The sequence below is a fragment of the Lissotriton helveticus genome, chromosome 2_1, assembly GCF_964261635.1.
Source record: "Lissotriton helveticus chromosome 2_1, aLisHel1.1, whole genome shotgun sequence".
Taxonomy (NCBI): domain Eukaryota; kingdom Metazoa; phylum Chordata; class Amphibia; order Caudata; family Salamandridae; genus Lissotriton; species Lissotriton helveticus.
This window is the reverse complement of record NC_136059.1, coordinates 1,127,626,218-1,127,651,409: the sequence shown is the minus strand read 5'-3', so window position 1 is coordinate 1,127,651,409 and position 25,192 is coordinate 1,127,626,218. Positions and strand designations below refer to the sequence as shown.

Sequence of the window (25,192 nt, the reverse complement as noted above, 5' to 3'; positions counted from 1 at the left end):
ACAGCTGGGACTCCTTGCCTGCTTTGTAGCACTCTACACTTTATTTATATATAATTAGGGATAGCCTCATTAGCATTTTCTTCTCAAGGTAGAATGTTTATTTATTAAATTAATACAAACGATGTCGGAGGGTCTTGCAATAAACAATAAAAATGATATCAAACCTTGCAATGTATAGTATTGAGCACTGTTAGCACTTTTTGAAAAGGAGGACAGTAGGATTGGCACCACTTGGCACTTTATGGCTATTTATTTGCAGGAATTATTTGCTTGTATTTAAATGTTGCAGGGTTCCTCGAATAGATAGAATGTTTATGTATTGTTTTAAGATGTCCTCCATTAAGGGATCCAGGCCAACGACAATAATAATACATGCTCCGACGAACTCTGTTGTATTTGCACATCTAGCACTGTTAGCACTACTCTTATCTGTTGTTTTGTGATAATGCTGTTCTTAATGACCAAGGTTCTTATTAGAATTTGTATCTGTTTAAAATCTGACTCTCTACAATCTAAATTATAGATTATTGTCTGTGTTAATTGCCCTCTGCTCAATAAAAATAAAATGTAAAAAAACTGTAAATATAAACTAGTGCAACACCTTTCTGTAGAAATGTGATGAAAGTAATTATGTTCGTGGCACATCACATGTAGCTGTTGATACTCATGCTGTGCATACTTTTGCTATTTAGGGTTGAGCTCGGATGTATGCAATTTGTCTTTCGAGTCACAAGGTATGGTGTCTCAACCTTTGGCTGGTAATGCAACTTGGCATCGGCTCCATTGTTAGATTGTTTCTTTCTGCCATCTGGTGTGAACGTGCATCCACCGAGCTGCAGGTCTATGTGCTTTCCTGTTTGGCACCGATACCTCCCGTTTTTTACACCCTATCCGTTTGAATCAACACTCTCCATGGACATTTTGGTTTTAGCCTATTGATATGTAGTGGTGTTTTTTAATATAAAGAGAGCACTGTAGACACTGGTCAGTGTGGGGGTGCAAAGAAGCTGGATATTTTTTTTAAATAAAAAACAATGTTTTGGAATCATGATTTGCAGCCTCGGCAAAGTTGATCTGAAGCTGGCGAATTGAGGCAAGTAGCCAGAAACGTGCAGGTAAGCGGCATGTAGTTATGCTGCACAAAAATCTGTTTGGTGTTTCCACAACATTGATGGCATGAATAGGTCACTTTTGTGGGAGCAGTAGTGGCACTAATGATTCTAATGTGCATCTGTTATGGGGAACACTGTGTGACATAGTTATGCGGGAATATGACTGTTTGTCACTATAGTTTGATAATGTGTTTTTTGTAATTGTCTCTTGGTTGTCTTTGCAGATGTGTATCATATTGTCCACAGCCATATTGATTATGGCTCAGCGTTTGTTCTAGTTTATTCTCAGTTCATATTTCACACAATTTCTTTAACTACTGAGCGATGGGTTAGAAGGGTGGTCCTGAAAAAATACAGTACACCACATAGTAGTGTTATTATTTATGGCAGAAACATGTTGAGTGTATTATCACGCTTAGGGTGAAACCTTGTTTCTGTTTTTAATATGCTCATCAGGGACATGTATTAAAACTGTGCTAGTCCACAGGGTGGCATTTTTAATCACTATTCACATTTTCTGTGTCTTCACACCAAACTCTGTCACCAACCTCAGTCCGCTGATTTGGGTGTAATCCCTACTATAGAAGGCAAAGCTGCACCTCTTCTCTTTGGTTAGAAGAGTTGTAGCACACTCCATCACCACATTTTTCAGTGTTAACAGCAGGAAGCCACCTTAGGGAGGGCGAGGGTTTTTGTCCTTTAAGACACACTTACCTAAACAGATCATAAACTGCTTAACGCTAGTTTTAGTGCTTCCCTTAGATAAATACTCAATGTCCTTTATGTGTATTTTGTGTATTTGGGTTGACTTTGTTTGGGGGTCTCTGAAAATCCCTTTTTGCCTTCTATTAAGCTCATATATTGAACACCGCCATAGGCTGTGACTTGGATGCAGCTGACAATGTAGCTTGGGACATTAATTCCAGAGATCTGATTCGATGGCATGCCTGTCTGCATGTCTCTGGTTTCAAACCAGAGGTACAACAGCATCGCTTCAACCTGCCCTTCGATGGGGAGCACCTCTTTGGACTGCAGGTTGACAAGATGTTGGAAAAGATCAAAAGGGACAAAGACACCGCAAAAACAATGGGAGACACCTTTTCCACAGGGTCCTTTTGTAGTCCCAGCTATAGAGGTGGCTCCAAAACCTCCTCTCCTGAGGCATCTGCCATACCAGAGGCAGCAACAGACACTCTCACCGGGTTTCACTTGGGAAGGTTACAAAAGTAGTTGCTCCAGATGCCGAAGTAGAGGTGCTGTGGCTAAGTCAGCTGCCCCTACTAAACAGCTGACTCCCTTTCCATGCCCCCTAATCACACTACATTAGTTGGGGGAGCGACTTCAGGGGTTTCCTCCCCATTGGTTCGAGATTACCTCTGATCTGTAATCAACCAGAGAAGGCTGCCTAGAACTCACCTCGGCCCCATAAAACGGTCCTCCCCACGCACACAACCCTCGTCTAAGAACACCAGTGCCTACTCCAGGTGGGATTAGAGACACTCCTTCAGAAAGAGGCCATTGAATAAGTGCCACTCTCTGTACTTTATCATCCCCAAAAAGGATTGGTCCCTCAGACCCATACTCTACCTCAGGCCCCTCAAAGAATACATGCTGTCAGAGCACTTCCACATGCAGACACTCCAGGATGTCCTCCCTTTTTTAGAGCCAGGAGATTTCATGACCACCCTTAACTTCAAGAACTCCTACTTCCACATCCCCATCGACCCTGCACCTTGCTGGTTCCTTTGGTTTGTGGTAAGTGGTCAGCATTACCAGTTCAAAGTGGTGCCCTTCCTGGTAACCCCCACTCCCAGGTTGTTTACAAAGTATCTAGTAGTGGTAGCCACCCACTTTCTGTGGAGTGGCATCAATGTTGTCCCTTATTTGAACGGCTGACATGATAGGTTCCTGCATCACCATAGTTCCTCATTCCCGGTTACATATGTGCCCTTTGCAGAGTGCTTTGTGGTACAGTGGTCACAAGCGAAGGGTCACTGGGAGAATCTAGTGTTGATCTGGGGCCACAGTCATTGCTCTGTGCAGTGATGGAACAGCACCAATCTGCTGTAAGGGTGGCTCTTTCTTGACCCAGTACCACAGGCGACCATCACAACTGATGCTTCTCTTAGTGTCAGGAGAGCACACTTCAACAACTTGACTGTGCAGGGCGTGTGGACACCCCACCAACAGGGTCTCCACATCATCTACCTGGAACTGCTGGCTTTCCAGCTTGTTCTCAAGTTGTTCCTCATTTATGTGCAGCACAAAGTGGTTTTTATTCACAGAGGCAACATAGCTGCCATGTGCTATCTACATAAATGGCATACTCGCTCACCACAGATGTCTGCGTTGGCACAGAGCATTTGACAGTGGGCAATCAATCGCAAAGTCCATCTACTTGCAGAATACCTGCCAGGTGTGGGAAATTACCTTACAGACCTTCTCAGCAAGACGCAGCTAGTCCATAAGTGGGAACTCCACCGCAAGTCCTCCTCCCGTATTTCCAGCGGTGGGGGTTTCCCAACATAGACCTCCATGCCTCCTCTGTAAGCGCAAAATGCCCAAGCGTCGCCCCCCAAGTATCCACACCTGCAGCTATGCACTAGGGATGAATTGGTCAGGGATATTTGCCGATACTTTTCCGTCTCTCCTTAATCTTCTGTTCATGTTTCGGAGGCTTCGGCAAAGATCTCTCACGCTCATCCTAATGGCACCCACTTGGGCCAGAGAGCCCTGGTTTACCACTCTTTTTGAGCTGTCCCTGGGACCTCACAAGAAGCTGCCCAATCGGCCAGGCCTTCTCATGCAAAGTCAGGGCTCATTGTGGCACCCAAACGCCAAGCAACTGAATTTTGCGATCTGGATCCTGATGTCTTAGAATTTGGCTACTCAAGAGTGTATGATAATCCTCAAGGAAGCTCACAGGCCTACAACAAGAGCCTCCTATGCAGATAAATGGAAGCTGTTTGTGCAGTATTGCTCTCCCAGACACATCAACCATGCTCACAGCAGCACTCTAAGATACTGTCTGTTACTTGCTACTCCTGCAAAAAGCAGGCCTTGATCATACTTTCATTAGACTTCCCTTGGTTGCCCCCTACCTTCAGAGGAGGGAGCACCATCAACTCTTAGGAGTTCCATTCATTAAGGCATTCATGTAGGGAATTAAGAGTAATTCCACATAGGCTGCCACCCATCCTTATGTGGAATCTCAATATACTTCTCACCATACTTATGGCGGCTCCTTTCAAACCACTTCACACATGCCCTTTACAGAATCTCTCCTAGAAGGTAGCCTTCCTAGAGGCCGTCACCTCCCTCAGGCGTATCCTTGAAATTCAGGCCCGGACTCTTGAAGAACCCCTCTTCCACGTTCTTAAAGATAAAGCAGTCCTTAAGACAAACCCCAAAGTTCTCCCCAATGTGGTCTCTTCTTTCCACCTCACCCAGACCATAGACCTCCCAGTGCTCTTTCCCCATCCTGAGTCAGTGGCGGAGAGGGTTCTCCACACACTAGAAGTGAAAAGACGCCCCCCGTATTACATTGACCAAACAAAACCTCTCCACATGACACAATAACTCTTTGTTTATTTCTTTAAGCCAAATAAAGGTGTATTCTCTCCAAAGAGGGCATCACATGTGGGCTGGCTAAATATATGCAGGCATGTTACGCTAAAGTCCAGCGGTCTTTGCATAAACCTCCCAGACTCCCCCCACTTGTAAGAAGGGAGCATCTGTGGTTTTCCTCTGTAACATCCTGATAGCGGACACCTGCAAAGAAGCTACCTGGTCCACTGCACACACCTTCATTAAACACTAATGTGTGGACTTCTTATCACGCCACCAAGCTAGCATTGGCTAAGCTGTACTCTGTTGTCTTTCAGTCATCTGACTAGCCACATCTTAAGGGAGGACTGCTTTACAGCCTATGCATAGCATCTGTCTACAGCCACACATGCCACAAATGGAAAATGTTAATTATCCTGTAAGTGTCTGTTCGTGACATGTAGTGCTGTAGATTCACATGCGCCCACACTCCACCCCAGAATCCTTTGGCTGTTGCAGAAGTTCTTTTTTCTTTATTTTTCTGCATGGCCATTACATTCTTTATCGCAACTCTCCATTCCTTTCCTCACGCTCCATTCGGAAAAACAATCTAACCATGGAGCCGATGGCCATGCGCAATACTAGTAGTAAGTGGAGTCACCATTCCTTGTGACTCGAAGTCTTCTTTGAAGAGAAACAGTTGCAGACATCTGAGCCCACCACTAGATGGCAAGAGTGTGCACAGCATGTGAATCTACAGCACCACATGCCTCTTACAGCTTTTAAAAAAGCTAAACTTAACTAAATTTAATTTAATTTTTATTTTTAAATGCATCCAATATAATAAGTAATTAAATAAATAAAAGTAAGCAGATAAGAGTTTACAAGGAAAAGAAATTGGAATGAAGGGCAATGTTAGCAGATAGGTGTAATGTAAATGCATACAAACACAAGCACTGACTTATGGTCCTCACTTTACACTTTGTATCCTATCATGCCCTATTGGTGACGGGTCAGTACCATTTTTATGGTAATGAGGATCCTGGGTGAATTGAAGAAAACACTGTGTTCCTTCTCTTCCTGGATATTGGGAGGATTGCTTATGACTATGATGAGGCTTCCTCTGCAATAAAAACTAGGGTAACACGTAAGTTACTTTTTCTTCTATTCTGGGAGAATAACAAGCCAGTCCCTCAAGTGGCAGACAAGAAAGAAAATGAGCATCAACCATCACACCAAAAGACAACTCTGTGAAGCTTACCCTACTTGGGAATCCACCCTGGGGTCCAAATCCAGACAATAGTGTCTTGTGGAAATATTACAGATCTGTTGGTGGCATCTTTTATAGGCACTTTAACAGAGCCACTTTCACAGCTTTTGCTCTTGTGGAATTTGCTTTAGGCCTACCAATAAGTGTCTTGTTTGCCCTTTAGCAAGATCCACAATACTATCCATCTAGAAAAACAGAAACTGGTTTATCTAAAAATATTGTTCTTTTTTCTTTGTAAGGTTCACTATAACTAGCTGTGTGACGATTTTGAGAGGTGCAGCAAATTGATTTAGCTTTATTTTTCCTTCACGGGTTTTACTTTCTAACACCAGTTGTGTATGTTAGCTTCAGTACTCCTGCTTCACATAACATTCAAACTGTTCAGTGCATTTTCAGATAGACTTCACGTTAAAATGCATTTAAAATGGGAATTTGCAATTATGGAACTTTAAAATATTTTGTGTTACCATGAGCTCATAAACAATGTTCAATACAGTAGACTGCTTACATTAGTTGAAAATGTATCCTTTTAACCAGCCCCTTTCTTTTATTTTCCAGTCCACAGGAAGACACAGGAAGGATCTGCTGTGGAGATGACACCAATAGAGGCCGATTTCTCCTGGCAAAAGAAGATGACTGAAGTGGAGATGGAGATCCAGGAGGCTTTCCTGCGCTTCATGGCATCTATTCTGAGGGGATACAGGTTTTTCCTGAAGCCCATCACACAGGCACCTTCAATGAAAGCAACTGCTGCCGACTCACTCTTTGACCACCAAGGTAGATTGCAGATTGCCTTTCTGTGTTTTTTCCTTAATTTTATTTAGGATCGTTACAAATGTACGGAGCATTGCAATCCAGCTACATTCATCATAGTCATCTGAGAGAGGTCTACAGGCAATACAACAAAACCTGGAAGATTAGAACTCATTTTTAACTTCCGTAACGGGTGATAGATAGCCCTACTGCATGGGCTAATTCTTTAATTGCATACATGGTAGTATTAAAGATAGCAGTGCAAACGCCTTAATCATATAATCTGATGGAGACTACTAGCCACAGATTCCTTTTTTTCATTGAGTTTGTACAACAATTACCTGTTTAAGACAAAGGCGATAAATCAGCATTCTATCTGTACGACACAGGTCTTGTGCATTTACATCTGTTATATAGCGGATCCTAATAGTGTCCCAAAGGATCATATACAATGAGTAATTAACATTGTTACATTCCATAAGCACAATAGAGCGAGTACATGGCTTAATAGCAATGTTCAGTATTGTAACTCCCGAACAACCGCCAAAAAACAGCCATCATACAACATTTATATTTGCAACTTCAAATCTTCTCATTTTATAATGAACTTAAATGAACAAACTGTCCCAACCCTCCCTCTTCCGGCGGACCCTGCCAATACTACCTATAAAGAGTATATTCAAAGGCCCACATCATGTACCTGCGCGCACAATAGTCTCCGTACTCAATCCTGCTTGCACCTCTTATCTGTCTGTAACTGAAAGCACTTAATATTGTTGACATGTGTAGTCACCACTATTGGTCCGGGGCCTGGCTAGTTGCAACTATGCCTTCTCAGTACGATAGTATGTCGATCGCATCATATTCCTTCATTGGTGTGTTCCTAGTCAGATATTGGAGTTTTTCTCAAACCCCTATGATCTTCTCTTTGTAGTTCAGCCCCCTCTGCCCTTCCCCATCTAACCACTTCCGCATGCCAGTTCTGTAAGGTTGGCGCCCTGGAGGCTTTCCAACGTGTTGTAATATTCCTTTTTGCTAGTAGAAGCGCAAGATTAGCGAACTTGTGTGTTGGATTGCCCTTCTTCCCACGGGGTCCCATGCCCAGTTTACAATATTCTATGGAATCATTGTTGCGCACTGGGGCAATGTCCTTGAATATCTGACATATAGACACCCAGTAGTGCACCACTCTCGGGCAGTCCCACACCATGTGCAGCAGCCCAGCTTTGGGTGTGTCACATCGCGGGCAGATGTCCCTTGTTCCCGGGAACATGGTGCATAGTCTACCCGGTGTCAGGTAGGCTCGGTGCAATAGCATCAATTGGATAAATTTAAATTTGGGGTTACGAGACACCTTCTTGGGGTAACCTATTACAGTGTCCCATTCTATGTCTCTAAATTCGCAGTCCACGTCTCTCACCCATTTGTCGTGGAGTGGTTGCAACGAGATCGCCGCTTCGGTACGTATACCCTGGGACAACCATATGGTCAGGTGTGCCCCGTGTCCCATCAGGTATTGCATAGTGAGTAATGTGTTTGTAGCAGGTTCGATGCCCCATTGAACCCATGTGTCCCGAATAAAACTAGAGATGCTGGCATGTAATAGGAACAATCTATCTGGGTCTCCATGCTTGCGCAAGAAAGCTTTGTGTGATGTTAGGACACCCTCCGAGAAGAATGCCCTCACTGTATCAATTCCCACGTTGGCCCATGCCTGCAACGTGCATTTATTAACTACACCTGTCTGTGTGGGAATACCCAGTAGTTGGATTGTAGGAGCATATGGTGGTGCTCGCTTTGTATATCTCAAGGCGTGTCTCCAATATGTTATTGCTATTCGTCATAGGTGTGGTGTCGATGGTGGAATCTTGGCCTCTGGTAGTAGGAGCCTGTGAATATCCCCGCAGTCCCATTCCTGATTCGTCATGTCTAGTTCTTGTAAATTACGACCAGCTAACCAATGCGCCAGCCATTGCAGCTGGCTAGCGTAATAATATGCCTTCAAATCCGGCACCCCCAGTCCTCCCTGTGTAGTACTTAATTGTAGCTTTAAGGGAAGAGGTTCGAAGTCCACGTCCATGTCTTTCATATATAAAATAAGGTCATCCGCGTAAGCAGAGACAATATGTGTCGTGCGGCCTCTCACTATTCCATTGTTCCCCATCAGGTAGCGGAGTCTGTCCAAAAGGAGTTTCCGCGCAAAGATAAACAGTAATGGCGACAACAGGCAACCTTGTCTTGTGCCTCGAGCCACCCTGTACAGTGGTGAGATATGCTGTCCTGTGCGTGCACGCGCTGTCGGGTTAGTATATAATATTCGTACCCATTTAATATATTCTGCCGGTATACCAAACCTATAGCCACAGATTCCTTAACGTAGAATATCCCCCAGGCGTGATCCTGGCCACGTAAAACTTTCTTGCCCAGCCTCTCTGCGTGCTGGTGGGGCGGGGCCACGTGACTTCGCCCGTCGTCTTCCGCTGGCATGACGTCGGCAAGGTCACATAAGCCCCCACCCTGACGTCCGTTTTCTTCTTTTCCGCGTGCAACGCGGACTCGAATCGTGTTACTCCTGTCCTGTTTCAGGCCTCCCTTTTTCGCCTCGAGAGCTTTTCTTGTGAACCATGTGCAAATGCCTTCGGGCTTCAAAACGTGCTTGTCTTGCGCGTGCTAGATGTCGGCGACGGATCCTCACTCCACCTGCATGTGGTGTTTGGGGGAGCACCTCGACACCACAGATTGTGAGGCATGCCAGCAAATGAAACCGAAGTCCTGGCTGGAGCGCCGGATGAAACTCCTTTGGGCACGCATGTCCAGGTCGGCATCGTCGCCACGTACATCACCCGCGGACAGTTTCCAGAACCGCCCTGCATCTCCGACATCGTCCTTCTCCCAGGCCGCAAGAGCGTCGCTCACTTGTTGGTAAGTGTCGCAGTTTGTCCCCGAGGGCCGATACCTTACCTGTTGGGGGCGTGGGTTCTCCGCGGGTGGTGCGGCCCCACGCTTAGCTGCCCTATCCACAGTATCCCGGAGCAGGGCGACTACATCCCAGATGGAGGCCTATGCGGCGGCCTTGCAGGCCTCGTTGGCTCCTCCTGCTCCTCTTGGGACGTCTGCGGATCCCTTGCCGCGTGCGGTGACTGCTGCTGCGTTGCCGGCGGGTCCGGCCCCAGGTTCGGAGGATGTGGTGCCGTCGGGTGCGACCGTTCGGGTTTCCCTCCTTCGGACCATGGCGCCTCTGCCTTGCGGCAAATCCTTGCGGGATCCCTGTGGTGTCGCGGCATGCCCCCTTGGTCGTCTGAGGCCGAGGTGATGCCACTCAGGCACTGGCGTTTGCTGGCCCTGGAGGTGCCGCAGGGGCTGGCTAGGGGTCGGGGCGTGACCTTGAACCCCTCCCCCCCCCCATCTCATCCCTCCTCACAGGCGGCTGCCTCGTTGGGGTCCAGTTGGCGCCTTTTCGGCGCCATTCCTGAGCTGCCCAGGCTCCGGCCCAGCTGCGGTCTCCTTTGCCACGCATTGTGGCGGAGGTCGTTCTGGCGTGACCTTCAGTGCCGGTCGACATCGACCTGCCCCCGGTCGCGGACTCTACGGCGACTAGGCCGGCATCGGGTTGTTGATTCGTCTTTGGATGCCTCCTCCTCCCCAGAGGTTCTGCGGTTGATGGTTTCATCTTCACCGCAGACGGGTCGCTGCGTCGTGGCTTTTTCCCCTGCATTGTCCAAGGACGGCTCCTCGCCGCGACCCTAGTCTTCGCCAGAGGCGCCACAGGTCCTCCATTCCTCAGTCCGTTTTTCCCCTTTCCGAACTTGGCCTTTCCTTCCTCCGGTGGGACTGGGGGACGGCCGCCTTAGCTTGCAGCCGTCGGCCACAGAGGAGCTGCTTTCCTCACCGCAGGGCCCTACTGAGGCGGGTGCTGCCTCCGCTCTGGCTGTTTCCACGGCTGCGGGTATCTTGCGCATGGGCGATCCATCTGCCCATTTCCCCACAGATCATTTTCTGGAGGTCCTCCATCAGGGTTTTGGTGGTCCGGAGCTGCTTCTTCCCTTCGAGGCTTCGCTCCACTCTTCACTTTTGAGGGCTTGGGGGCGACCCGCCACGGGGGACCCAGTGCCCCAACAACTTCTGCATCACTACCACCCTGCGCCGCATGATACTGTCTGTCTTTCCCTTAACCCTTCTATCAGGGGCCCTCTTTTACAGACTGCCGCTCCCTCCCTGCCATCAGGGTTGTCCCCCCCTGTCACGGGAGGCCTGCTGGTTAGATTCCTGAGGGTGCACCAACGCGGCCTTGCGGACCCTTAACACTGTGTGTGTCTTGACCAGGGCCACTTCTTGCTTGTGGGACTTTTGTCTGCTGGTTCTCGGGAGGGTGCCTGTGTTGATCTGCGGCACCATGTGTTGGATGGCTGGGAGCTGGCGTCCTTCATTCTTCTCTCCGCTCTGGACATTTCTGAGGTGCTTGGTCGTACCATGGCTTCTTCTGTGGCCCTACGCTGACATGCCTGGCTAAGGGATAGTGTGTTCCCAGAGAACGTTAGGGAACGGCTGGTGGACCCTTCCTTTTGATGGCACTCTTTTGTTCCATGCCACTGCGGACACTGCCATTTAGAGATTTCGGGCGGGGCTTCGTCCTCCTCCTCCTCCTCCTCCTCAGTGACCGGTGAGTCATTCTGGATTTTGGGAGGTGTTCTTCCATTGTGTTTTTGGGTCTTGTTGCGAGTAGCCCTGGTTGTGTGTGTTCTGTGTGATTGTTGTGCCTTTTGGTCCTTTTGTTAGTACTTTGGTGCTGTTGGCTGCTGGTCCGACCCATTTTTGATTTTGGTTTTGGCGGTTTGTAAGCCGTGTTGGCCCTGAGATTAGGCCTTCTGTGTATTCTTTTTGGCTGATTGGCAAGCCGTCTGCGGTTCATGTGCAGGACTTTTTGGTTGTCCTCTATTGCAGATACTTCTCCCTAAGAGGGTTTCCATGTCTTGGGACGTAACATGCTATTATATAGCTCTGTCATGTGCTGAGAGGTGTGGTTGTCCTTCGGTCCTCTGCTCTCCGTGGCGTCAAAGTATGGCACAAGTGCGATCCTGTTACTACTGGTTTTGGAATGGCTTGCTTTGCGACACGGTCTGTCCTTCTGGATCGCTGTGTCGCTAGCCTGGGCTGGCTTGATGTCTGCGTTTTGTGTTGTACCTCTGCCTGGTTCCACTTCTTTCGTGGGCCTGTGTGTGTCAGCCCCTCCCGCGGGGTGTGTCCGGGCCCTTCTTTGCCTGGCTTGTCCTGGGTGCACCGTTCCGTGGTGCTGGCTGCTGGCTGTGCATGCCTGCGGACCTATTGGTCTTCTGCACCATTATGCCCTTGGTCCCTTCTTCTCCCATCTCCCCTTTTTTGCGAGATGCCGTTCGGTCTTTTCTGTTGCCTCCTGGCGGTGACGGGCTTGGATGCCCTCTTCACTGGGTGTGTTCTGGTGGGGGGAGGGCTTGCCTTGGTTCTACCTCTTCTCCTTGGAAGCTCTGGGTAGCTCTTCTTTCTTGGTGCTCTTCTGCATTGCCTATGCCTCTGGGACTTCTGGTAGAGATCCTTGGTGCTTTGACGGGGCTCCGGGTGCTCTGGCCTCCCTTTGCCTTGTACTCGTTTCCTCCTTCTGGGGAAGGGCGGGCCACCTCTTTGCTCGTCTTTCCACGTCCCCTCTGGGACTGGTGGTCTTCTGGAGGAGGGGGGTTCCTTTTTTCCCGGGGGGGGGGGGGAGGGGGCTTTGTTCCCTGTCCGGTTTAACCATCCCCTCGGGGCCCTGTGTTGAGTCCAGGCTGGTGGGTCCTTTTGCCGACCCTCCTTTCCTTTGGGTATGGCTAGGGTATCTATTCTACGTTAAGGAATCTGCTGCTATTAGTCTCTATCAGATGTACAAGTTACTTACTTTCGGTAACAATGTATCTGGTAGAGACGATTCTAGCCGCAGATTCCTTCACGACTCACCCTTCCTCCCTGTTTCTGCGAGGATCCTCTGCTTGGGTTTCTGCAATTGCCTCCCTCTGGTTACCTTGTCTTCGGTGGATATCCTCTTCGTTTTCCTCTGGTCATGCTCCCGCCAGGTTGTTTTTGTTCAGCATGGGGGCCTACCTTGCTCTTTCCCTCTGTTGCTTCAGTTTCTGATCCCCACATGGTCTTCGTCGTGGAGGTTCTTTTGCCTGTCCTTGGCCTCCTGTTCCCTTCAGAGGGCACTGTGGTCCGTGGATGAGTTGCCTGTCCTTGGCTTCTTCTCCTTTCTGGAGGTATGCCCTTCTTTGCCAGGGTGATCTGGGGTTGGGTTATATTTGCTCCTCTGTCCCGGGGTAGTGATCCTCCCCCTTGTGGTTGTAGTTCCAGTCTTTCTTCCTCTTTTTCGCTCGCTCTCCCTTTCTGTTTACGCGCTTTCACATGCTTGTGCCTTCAGGATGGCTCTAGCCTTAGCTTGCAGGGTGGTTCCACTGAGTGGTGCTTTGCGCTTTCTTGCTATGGCCTTGCTGCTCTAGCCTTCTGGTGCCTGACTGCCACCCAGTGTTTTCGTCTTGGCTTGCACGAGTTGTTCCTCAGTGTGGTGCTCTGCTCCTTTCTGCTGTGGCCCGCTGTTATCGCCTTCTGGTGCCTTGGGGTCGTCGAGTGGTGTGCCTCGCCTTTTACTTCTCTCTAATTGTTCTCTGGTTTTCGCACACTGTTCCCATGCTCTCCTCAGTTTTGTTGTGATGGCTCCGCGTTGTGGCGCAGAAAAGTTCTCCGAAGCAAACTGACGTCAGCTCGCAGAGGTGGGGCTTATGTGATCTCGCTGACGTCACGCCCGCTGAGGACGACGGGCGGAGTCGCGTGGCACCGCCCCCTGGCGCGCAGAGCTACTGGGCAAAAAGGTTTTCTGGGTTCAGTCTCACACCTGGGGGATATTCTACATTAAGGAATCTGCAGCTAGAATCGTCTCTAACAGATACATTGTTACCGAAGGTAAGGAACTTGTACTTCAGCATCTTACTCTGCTTGGAATCACCACCCAAAGGGTCATGTCCCGACAGTCTGGACAAACATGCAGCACACAAAGTTGAGAGCATATTTCCAATATAGTCTTTAGCGTAAAATGTTATATAATTTGTCTGACTAAAGACATGGTAGGGTTAGGGACTACATTCCTCATTCCATTCTGACACTTGGGAATCGGTAGATGCTGTGAGTAAATAGTGATCTTTTCATGTCTAAGGGTTATTCAAATTTAATAGCCCTCCCAAGTCAGTACTTGTATGCTTTGGCTGTATCACCACTTCACTGCAATGTACACTCTTATCTCAAGTTAAAGGCCACTTGTGTGGCTAAATGGATTGGTTTATGTATTGTTTTGAGTAGGACACATACGTTTTAAAGAGGCGATTCCACTTCTTTATTATAATTGATGCTCTGTCATTTATTAGGGATGTCCGCTTTTTGGTACACAGCCTGTGTGAATAGTGTCTTCCTTTAGATGCTAGAGTCATACTACAGTAGTGCAGTTGCTAAACCCTACTGACTTTAATATGGTATATACTCTAATACAATACAATACAAGTACAAACGATAAAGTCAGCATGTTAAAAGGGAAGGTTGCCCCTGCTACACTTTTGATCTGCACCAGTGATTTGTGATTTGTTCCAATACGCTTTACACCCTAGGGATCTCACACTATCTATAATGCTATAGTTAAGTGTTAGATCTGGGGATCTCTAGTTGGCAATGGTATTCACCTTTGTCCAAATAGGGCCCCTTACTTCTAAGTCAGGATAAGGGGATTACACTCCTTAATAACCCCTGCTCACCCCCTTGGTAGCTTGGCACGAGCAGACAGGCTTATCTCAGAGGCAGTGTGTTAAGCATTTGTGAATATACACAGTAATACAGTGATAACACTACAGATGGACACAACACAGGTTTTATAAAAATAAGTATTCTTTATATAGACTTAAACACAAGACCGCAAATGACAAAAATCCACAATACTACACTTAAGATTACTTAAAAGATGATTAAAGTCCCTTAGTTCAAGTTGATGGTAGATGCGACAAAGTTTTCAACAAAGTACCTGGATGCGTAACGCAACGTAGACAAAAAGACTTGCAGAAGGGGAGATGCGTCGGTTCCGTGACCCGGGGGAACGGTTGCGTCCTTCCGCAGAGTAGGGGACTCGTCGTGAGCCTTACCGGTGCGGAGGTGATTTGTAGATTCTCTGCCTGTTGCGGTGCACAAGATTGCGCCTTGATGCGAAGCGATGTTCCAGTTGTGATGCGAGAAGATGGCGCCCTTGATGCGGCGATGCGATGACTATGCGATGCCACCCTGGCAGCCTTGCGGTGACTCTATACTTTGGAGCCGCGACAGGCCCTTCTTAGGTAATGGAGCACCTACTGTGATACTCCCTAGTCTATGTTAGACCCCCAATACAAAATACTACGCACATTCACTGCAAACCATTCAGTGAAAAGGACGTAACACATCACTTGCTTGTTAAAATGTCTCACCTAAACCATTCCTTTTTATATTTAGTCAAACTGGGAGCAGGAGGTATGAGTCTCTGTATTTTTCCAGACAGTGAGCTGGCAGAAAAGAATGAGAAACTGACAATTTGAACTATGACTTGAATGTATATAAAGTCTGGGTGGATGGTTCGTTACTTGTGGCTTTAAATTGGGTGTTTTCAAAAGTATCGGCAAAATTATAATTGTGATATGACATATTTACAGGTGGGGCCATTGCGATCTGTCCCCTTACTTATCTTGCGGTTGAGTCACAATAAGTATGTGAGTTGTGCTGTTCGTTGTTTTAAAAGCAGGGAAGCCTTTCTGCACCCGTAAAACAATCACAGCCTGTGATCTCATCTCACCCATACGTATGCATCACCCTTTTCACCAATGTGTGCCTTCAGTGTGTTCATACGACAATATGTGTTTCATGGGAATATGAAAATTGGGGGTAATGCCAGGGGTAAGTAGTATGCAATAAAGAAAGGTGCCACATCCCTTGATAATGTCTGTAAGCGCACTTTCATTTGGAAGTGTGTAGCTATCTAGATGCATATTTCTAACTCCCTGTTTCAACAAGCATATGCAATGCAATAGGTCTCGCATTAGAAAAGTGTGAGCTACTGCTGCACGCCACACACTGCTTCACGCCACACACTGCTGCACGCCGCACACTGCTGCACGCCGCACACTGCTGCACGCCACACGCTGCTGCACGCCACACGCTGCTGCACGCCACACGCTGCTGCACGCCACACGCTGCTGCACGCCACATGCTGCTGCACGCCACACGCTGCTGCACGCCTCACGCTGCTGCACGCCTCACGCTGCTGCACGCCTCACGCTGCTGCACGCCTCACGCTGCTGCACGCCTCACGCTGCTGCACGCCTCACGCTGCACACTACACGCCACACACTGCACACTGCACGCCGCACACTGCACGCCACACACTGCTGCACGCCACACACTGCTGCACGCCTCACACTGCTGCACGCCTCACACTGCTGCACGCCTCACACTGCTGCACGCCACACACTGCTGCACGCCACACTGCTGCACGCCACGCACTGCTGCGCGCCACGCACTGCTGCGCGCCACGCACTGCTGCGCGCCACGCACTGCTGCGCGCCACGCACTGCTGCACGCCACACACTGCTGCACGCCACACACTGCTGCACGCCACGCACTGCTGCACGCCTCGCACTGCTGCACGCCACGCACTGCTGCACGCCACACACTGCCGCACGCCACACGCTGCCGCACGCTGCCGCACGCCGCACGCTGCCCGCCTCGCACTGCTGCACGCCTCACAACACCACCATATCAGTCAGGGACACCACCATATCTCTATAGGACACCACCATATCTCTATAGGACACCACCATATCTCTATAGGACACCACCATATCTCTATAGGACACCACCATATCTCTATAGGACACCACCATATCTCTATAGGACACCACCATATCTCTATAGGACACCACCATATCTCTATAGGACACCACCATATCTCTATAGGACACCACCATATCTCTATAGGACACCACCATATCTCTATAGGACACCGCCATATCGCTCGGGGACACAGCCACATCGCTCGGGGACACCGCCACATCGCTCGGGGACACCGCCACATCGCTCGGGGACACCGCCACATCGCTCGGGGACACCGCCACATCACTCGGGGACACCGCCACATCACTCGGGGACACCGCCACATCACTCGGGGACACCGCCACATCACTCGGGGACACCGCCACATCACTCGGGGACACCGCCACATCACTCGGGGACACCGCCACATCACTCGGGGGCACCGCCACATCACTCGGGGGCACCGCCCCATCACTCGGGGGCACCGCCCCATCACTCGGGGGCACCGCCCCATCACTCGGGGGCACCGCCCCATCACTCGGGGGCACCGCCCCATCACTCGGGGGCACCGCCCCATCACTCGGGGGCACCGCCCCATCACTCGGGGACACCACCACATCACTCAGGGACACCACCACATCACTCAGGGACACCACCACATCACTCAGGGACACCACCACATCACTCAGGGACACCACCACATCACTCGGGGACACCACCACATCACTCAGGGACACCACCACATCACTCAGGGACACCACCACATCACTCAGGGACCACCACCACATCACTCAGGGACCACCACCACATCACTCAGGGACCACCACCACATCACTCAGGGACACCACCACATCACTCAGGGACACCACCACATCACTCAGGGACACCACCACATCACTCAGGGACACCACCACATCACTCAGGGACACCACCACATCACTCACAGACACCACCACATCACTCACAGACATCACTCACAGACACCACCACATCACTCAGACACCACCACATCACTCAGACATCACTCACAGACACCGCCACATCACTCACGGACACCGCCACATCACTCACGGACACCGCCACATCACTCACGGACACCGCCACATCACTCACGGACACCGCCACATCACTCACGGACACCGCCACATCACTCACGGACACCGCCACATCACTCACGGACACCGCCACATCACTCACGGACACCGCCACATCACGCACGGACACCGCCACATCACGCACGGACACCGCCACATCACGCACGGACACCGCCACATCACGCACGGACACCGCCACATCACGCACGGACACCGCCACATCACGCACGGACACCGCCACATCACGCACGGACACCGCCACATCACGCACGGACACCGCCACATCACGCACGGACACCGCCACATCACGCACGGACACCGCCACATCACGCACGGACACCGCCACATCACGCACGGACACCGCCACATCACGCACGGACACCGCCACATCACGCACGGACACCGCCACATCACGCACGGACACCACCACATCACGCACGGACACCACCACATCACGCACGGACACCACCACATCACGCACGGACACCACCACATCACGCACGGACACCACCACATCACGCACGGACACCACCACATCATCACTCAGCACTACAACAGCACTGTCCTTGCTTGCTACCAACAAGCATTGCCATAGCCAATAGGACTCGCATTAGGAAAGTGTACGCTATTAATTTATATATTTTCAAAGCCAACACATTTAAAAAAATTGTCTTTTACAATACCAATAGCTCACACTTTCCTAATGCGAGACCTATTGCATTGCAAATGCTTGTTTACCACTGTTACCTTTTGAGTGAAGAAAGAGGAAGTACTAGAGAGGGAAATGGGGAAATGACACAGTGGGAAGGAAGGAAAAAGGAAGAAAAAGGAGAAAATAGTAGAAGGAAAGAAAGAACATGAACCACACGTTCACAAAACTGTATTTTATGAGCATTATCTGTGAGTTACTGCTTTTTACCAGATTAGTGCCCTTCCATTTCCAGCACTTTATAGCAGTTTTAGAATCTATGAGTTTTTGTTGCCCAAATGGGTGTAATGTCTGTTATTTATATGTTTTGCTCTTCTTCATTGCTTGGTTTTGCTTGCGATAAAGTGTCACTCATAGTCGTTGAATGGCGCTCATAATTGCACTGAAATTTGAACCCCATTACTTTTAATTTGTATCTGACCCCACTGGCTCAACTCACTGAATCATTTGGATTAAAGTTCTTCTTGTACGCTGTTGCTACAAACCTAGTTAGTTTTCAAAAGAAAGATCCTGAGGATAGAGGTAATTTGCTTCATTGCTTTGAGTAAATTCAGGACTGGATGGGTACAAATTACCTCAAACTTAATGGCTCCATAACTGACATTTTAGGACTAATGAAACCAACTACACCACCACCAACTACTTTTTGTCTTTGCCTATCAGTCTGGGACTGCCTCCATTATTTGTGCTAATAATGAAGAATCTTGGTGTCAAGATTGATTTTGCACTTACTTTGTCAAATCAAATGTCAACAGTAACTAAAACATGTCCATTACATTTACAGACGAGTGCTACCCTTATTCACACCAACATAGAAGATCACTGCTTTGAATGCATTTGTGTAGATGTGTTTAGAATATTGTAATTCCATCTACCTAGACCTGCTAGACTATTTGAACAAAAAGTTACAACTAGTTCAGAATTCAGCAACAAAATGGGCCACGAGGACACAGCGTAGTTTCCTTGTGACTGCTATATTGGCAAAATTCCACTGCCTACCAATTCAAGAAAGTTCTCTTCAAATCACTCTGCCTAGTTCATAAAGTTATACACCAACTAAACAGATCTATGATTGTATCTCCCTTCAAGCTATATCAACCTAGCCAAACCTTGAGAACCACAGCTAAATTTTACATGATCATCCCAAGAATCAAGCTCAAGAATATAGGTGGCAGAGCTTTCTCAATAGTAGCAGCTCAAAGGTGGAATCTTTTACCAGATGCAGTAAAAATATAATTGGATTATCTAAAATTAGAGAAAAACTTAAAGCCCTGGCTGGTCCCCAAAGCATAATCGTAGAAGCCCATGAATAGCAACTAGATTTTGAGTTATTGTTTTTTAGCGCCAAGATACCTCCGCATGGAAATACATGCACTCATCAAAACAAACAAACATATATAAATAAAAGAGAAAAATGCATGTTTCAGGAAAACTAACAGGATCTATTTTGTTGGGAAACAAATAGGAAATGAGGCACAAATGTAAGGCCACAACACCAACCAAGAAAAGATACCTGTTCAACCACCCACATGTTTTGCAGTTTAAAGGCTAAATCTGAGCTCATAATGGTGAATTTCTCACCAGGCTACACTTCAAATCATAAAAAAACAGAACTAACCAAGTTGTTTTAAAACCTGCATAATAATACACAAACCTGGTATTCAACGTTAGTGATTTCAGCAGAAAAGCAAGTCTGATTTATAGCAAGCCCTATAGACCCATGCCCAGGAGGTCCATATTTTTCATGTTTTGAAGAAATTATTCAAAATGTGTTGTCTTTTTTTTTTTGATAATCAATTTTATTGGCATTTTTAAAACAACAAAAACAATTCATTGGCAGCCGCTCAGCAATCAATAGGCACAAATGGAGAAAATCAATAACGTACAACAAAGGGTTTATAACAATTCGGTCCGACATCACATACATTTGGATTGGGCAGAAAACAAAGCAATGATCAGGGATTACGGTGGCAGCAGATTGTACCACTTCCCCCAAATTCTGGAGAACTTTTCCGGCAAACCCCGGGATTCGCAGAGAGCCTCCTCTTGGGTCCTGCACCAGTCCACCCCTCTCTTCCAGACCTTCACTGTGGGAGCTGAGTCTCGCAGCCAGTGACGTACTATGTCCCGCTTAACCACGGCCACCGCCGTCCTTAGCAAGCGTTTGTCTGATCTAGTGCCATCCAGGCCGTCAAATATCCCCAGGAGCAAATGTGTTGTATTTTTTAAGAGAGAAAATTAAAATACCAGAATATTAGCAAGGAAATTGCCTGAAGGGCTACACCTCGGTCAGAACAGACAGTTTAGAGATGCACAGATGTTGCCGGAAGGACATTTGTTTTTATGAATGAATGAGAACAATAACTGGTATTGGTGCATCCTTCATATGTTGAATGACAGCAACTCTAACTGCACACAAACATAAGCAAACCTTACATTTAATTCTTTAAATTATGAGAGATCTAATGGATGGGTGGCAGATTTCACTCCTCAGGAATGGATGGCAAGATAAGCTTGCAGAAAATGGGTACTTTTTTCAAGAAAATATTAAAAATGAAAAAGAAGCCAGAGTTCTGTCACATACCAATATTTGAATGGGGATGATGGCTCCATATGTAAACTCGCCTGTATGTCACTTTATTAAGATGGGGAAGGGGCGGAAGATTTTCCCAGACGTAACACTGACAGCCGATTTAATTCACAAAGAAAGATTTCACACATGCAAGCTAGATTTGCATCATAGCACTTAAAACCTGTGAATGAGGAGATATGGAACTGTCAGTTGTAGTATGATTGCTTATGTAATCAGAAGTACGCTGTGTCAATTAACAAACTACTTCTGTCACTCAGAGACTGTGCTTTATTTCAAATAGCAGCAAGGAGGCCCTATGATGTGTTCGTTAAAAATGGAACTCAAAGTGGCATAGAACAGGGAGAAAGGAGAACTGAAGTGAGTAGAGTAGGTAAGATTGGACTGTGGATCCAACAACTGAAGTGCGCAAGCAGTTGGTGTAGTGCATGAGGGCACTCCAGACTAAAAGTGCTACTGCCTTGAATACATGTGTCAGAAGATGGACTGTCTTCAGTGAGACAGTGGGTTGCCCTGGTGGTGAAGGACCCTGGTGTCAATGCAGCAACCCCCCTAAAACTGTCCATAGGGCAAATCAAAAGTAAGAAGCAGAGACTTATGAAAGACTGTTCTTAATAATTAAAAATAATGTTTGTGTAGCTTTGTTTAGGTTACAATATGTAGGCCGCAAATTGCCACTACCGGGCCTTAGACTGCTTGCACTGACATTCATTTCACAGCTGCTGAAGAAAACGTAGTGCGTCTATATTACATAAATGAGCTTTCATATATCTTTCAGAAAATAGATTTGATGGTCATTGTGCTGTAGAAGTTGCAAATAATATGTATTCATGTGTTCCTCAATAAGGAAGCTATGTTCAGGAGAAATGCCGCAAAAGAAGCATTTTAAGGACATTTGCTACCCAGGCCACAACTGTACTTCATTGATTCCTAAATTGCTTATTGGATTTTGTTTTCTTCAATAGTGCAATGTAGTTTCCCTTGTTTGCACGGTTAAGGGTGTTCCGTGATTATTCACTAGGTAGTAGTTTTCTAAAATTATCTGTGTTATGTAGCTGAGTTTCTATGGATTGGTTCAGTACATGTATCCTTGCTAGTACAGTTCTATGATGTTCACTTCACACCATGTCGAGTGTATGGTTTTTCACGGTCTGAAACCTATCAAATGTGCCCTGTCTCGGATGTGTGCCACACTTGACTTTGCTTTACAACTGAGTAGTCTCCGTCAGACTGTTATCATACCATTCTTGCTTTTTGATCTGAGCAGTCTCCTCGTTAGCTGATTTATACTTCTACCTTTTGGCTCCTTCTTAGGAGGCAGACATGCCGGTCCTCTTGTTGATTTATACTTAGACGCTCCCGTGAAATACCAACTGAGCAAATTTATGCTAGTTCTTTGGTGAAATCTATTTTGGTCCTGGCCAATTGCCTTATGTTAGGACATTTATCAATTGGCTTTAGCTTCGTGTATTATCCATGCCGATTTGAATCTGACTAGCTAACTACTTTTGGCCTTTTGTAATGGTTCTTATATATTCAATAAACTTTTTTTGTTTTTTGCAGTGATCCGCTCAGACCGAGGGCAAGATAGTTATTGCGGCAGCTTGGAGCTTGAGACTAAACTAGGGTAGAGCAGTGGTTTAATTTAAAATGGGCTTCGTTATAGAATCAACTCTCTCCTTCCTAAGGATTTTCACAGCAAGGATTCTGCGTCCATATTTTCAAATAAAGCTTTAGAATGTTGCTGCTAGGTAAAGTGGAGATTTTTGGTTGGCCTTCAACAAAATCAACCAGTATCTGCCAGTCTGCTGGTACAGGCACCAATGACACTGTCCTTGTCCATTGCAATGAATGAGGAGAACCAGCTTGAAATACGGACAAATTAATTTCCTGTCCATTCCAGTTAAATACAAGGTCCCTTCAAGGGTCCTTTAGCCTTCTATGTACACTTCGAGCTCATCTGTAGCCCAAAGGGAGCTGAGGATATTCAGTTGCATACTTATTAAGTTATTGCCTCTGAAACGTACCTATCCATGAAATGTTCTCATTTAGCTTGAATTATGATAGTATTTTCTCAAGATAGTGGGAGGAATGACCGCATTTTGACCAGCACTGACTGAGAACTGGATTAAGATCACAAAGAAAGGGTTTCTCGCCTGCAAAACATATCTTTCTAGTGGGTGCTCTATACACCTGAATATTTCTCACCTGTAGAACATCCCCTAGGCATCAGACTGGATTCAGACACTTCAAAGCAATGAGGTAGAGGGCGCTGGACTCAGTCGACGCCACAACGGAAGTGGCATTTGATGATAATGAGGCCATAAAGCTTCCAACCCAGTACACCATCAGCTACACTCCATTTATTTTCCAAGCCTTTGAGGCAAAGAGCAGATTGACCTTGATGCAAGGTTGCAGTATCAAAACAATGCAAGCTGAGATCTTATTAACTTTCCCTATAGTTTATCGGGGAGGTGGGCAGGTCGGAGAGGAATTTGCAGGTAGACACCAGAAAGATAGTTACTGCAGGTAGGTAACTTTTACTTCTACTGAATACTTCTACTTGCAGATTCCTCACCTGTAAACCAGATTTCACAGCAATGCCCTACTCAGGAGGGGGCTTGATGGATGATTAAACCAGGAAATCTTGCAAGACAAGACAGACCTCGTACACTGACACATGTCAGAATCCAGACCGCAGTGTTTTGCAAAAGTCTGAAATTGGGAGAGGATTTGGCTCTGGTGGGCTTCACCCTTGTGGAAATGAGCACAGATGCTCTCCAGGCAGCTCCTTAGTGGCCAAAGCATTGCAGGTCTTAATGTAGAGGGTGATCCACTGCAACAGAGTCCTCTTTTGAATGGCCTCACTGTTTTTAGAATCACAGTTACCAAAGAGGAGCTGGTAGTCCGACTGGTATTCCTTGTTCTGTTCCAGGTAGAAGTTGAATTCCTGTCTAGGATCTAACCAATCCTCCTTTTTCGTTGTATGAGGTGGCGGGTAGAAGGTCGGGAGGGTGATGAATTGAGCCAGGTGGAAGGGAGTGACCTCCTTCAAAAGCTAAGAGCTTGTAATTCATTGATGCTCCTTGCGATGGTATCGCAACCAAAAATACAGTCATGTAGGTCAACATACAAAGGGTAGAACTGTGCAGGGGCTCAAAAGGAGTCCCCATTAAAATAGTAAGAATCACAGTTTAATTCCCTTTGAGGACCCACAATAAGAGCAGGAGGAAAAAGATTTGACAGGCATTTAAGGAAACGCATGTCAACCGGGGACTTAAACAGGGAAGGCTGATCCGGGAAGCAGACGAAAACAGACAAATAACCCTCCACAGTGGCAGCAGCACATACCATCTGCACAAGAGACAGTGCAAATCGCAGCACTTGGGATAACTTTGACTGCAAGGGATGCACACTCTTGTCTGCATAACATGCAACAAAATAGTGGCAGTTTGCATGGATCGGGGGTAGAGACGCGTGGTTTGAAGAAAAAAAAAAAGGATAATGGTACTTACCCAGTAAGCATGTGTTCTTGACATGTAGAGCTGTAGGTTCACATGCTTTGCATACTTCTGCCATCTACAGTTGGGTCCAGCAGTTTGAAAAACTTGTTTTTGTTCAAAGAAGTCTTTTCAGTCACGAGATAAGGTGACTCCTCCTTTCGGTGATAGTGCGCATGGGCATAGATAGACTACATTGTTAGATTGTTTTACCACAGAGGGTGAGAATGGAGTTAGTAAGTGTAGAATAGAGATGTCCATGCATATGAATGTAAATTGAGAACTACAACAACTGCAGGGGACCGGGGAGGTGGGTGGGCGCATTTGAATCTACAGCTCTACATGCCAAAAACAGATGCTTACTAACATTATCCATTTAAGGCATGTGAGCTGTAGATCACATGCTTTGCATAGACTATATCGCAGTATACTCATAACGCGGTGGCTAACCTGTAGTTGTAGTAGTTGCTTGAAACCATGTTTTAAGCACTGCTTGGCCTACATTTGCTTGTTGTCTCGCTAACACATGCACACAATGGTGTTTGGTGAATGTGTGCGGGGTAGACCATGCTGCTGCCTTACAGAGGTCGGCTAGGGGAATATTCCCTAAGAAGGCCATAGTAGCCCCCATTTTGCGAGTGGAATGCGCTCTAGGGGGTATTATTAAAGTTCTTTTTGCTTCGGCACAACATGCTTGGATACATATTACAATCCATCTTGCAATACCGGTCTTTGATATGGG

General features: G+C 47.2%; 1 protein-coding gene across 1 annotated transcript in view; it reads left to right on the top strand.

The window, feature by feature from the left end:
* The window catches only part of DENND4C (DENN domain containing 4C), a 1,285,018-nt gene that overhangs the window by 468,844 nt on the left and 790,982 nt on the right, over positions 1–25,192 (top strand). Inside the window, exon 13 of the mRNA XM_078675962.1 lies at positions 6,487–6,705. Within this exon, the coding sequence (XP_078532088.1) occupies positions 6,487–6,705 (219 nt within the window). The remainder of the gene's footprint in view (positions 1–6,486; positions 6,706–25,192) is intronic.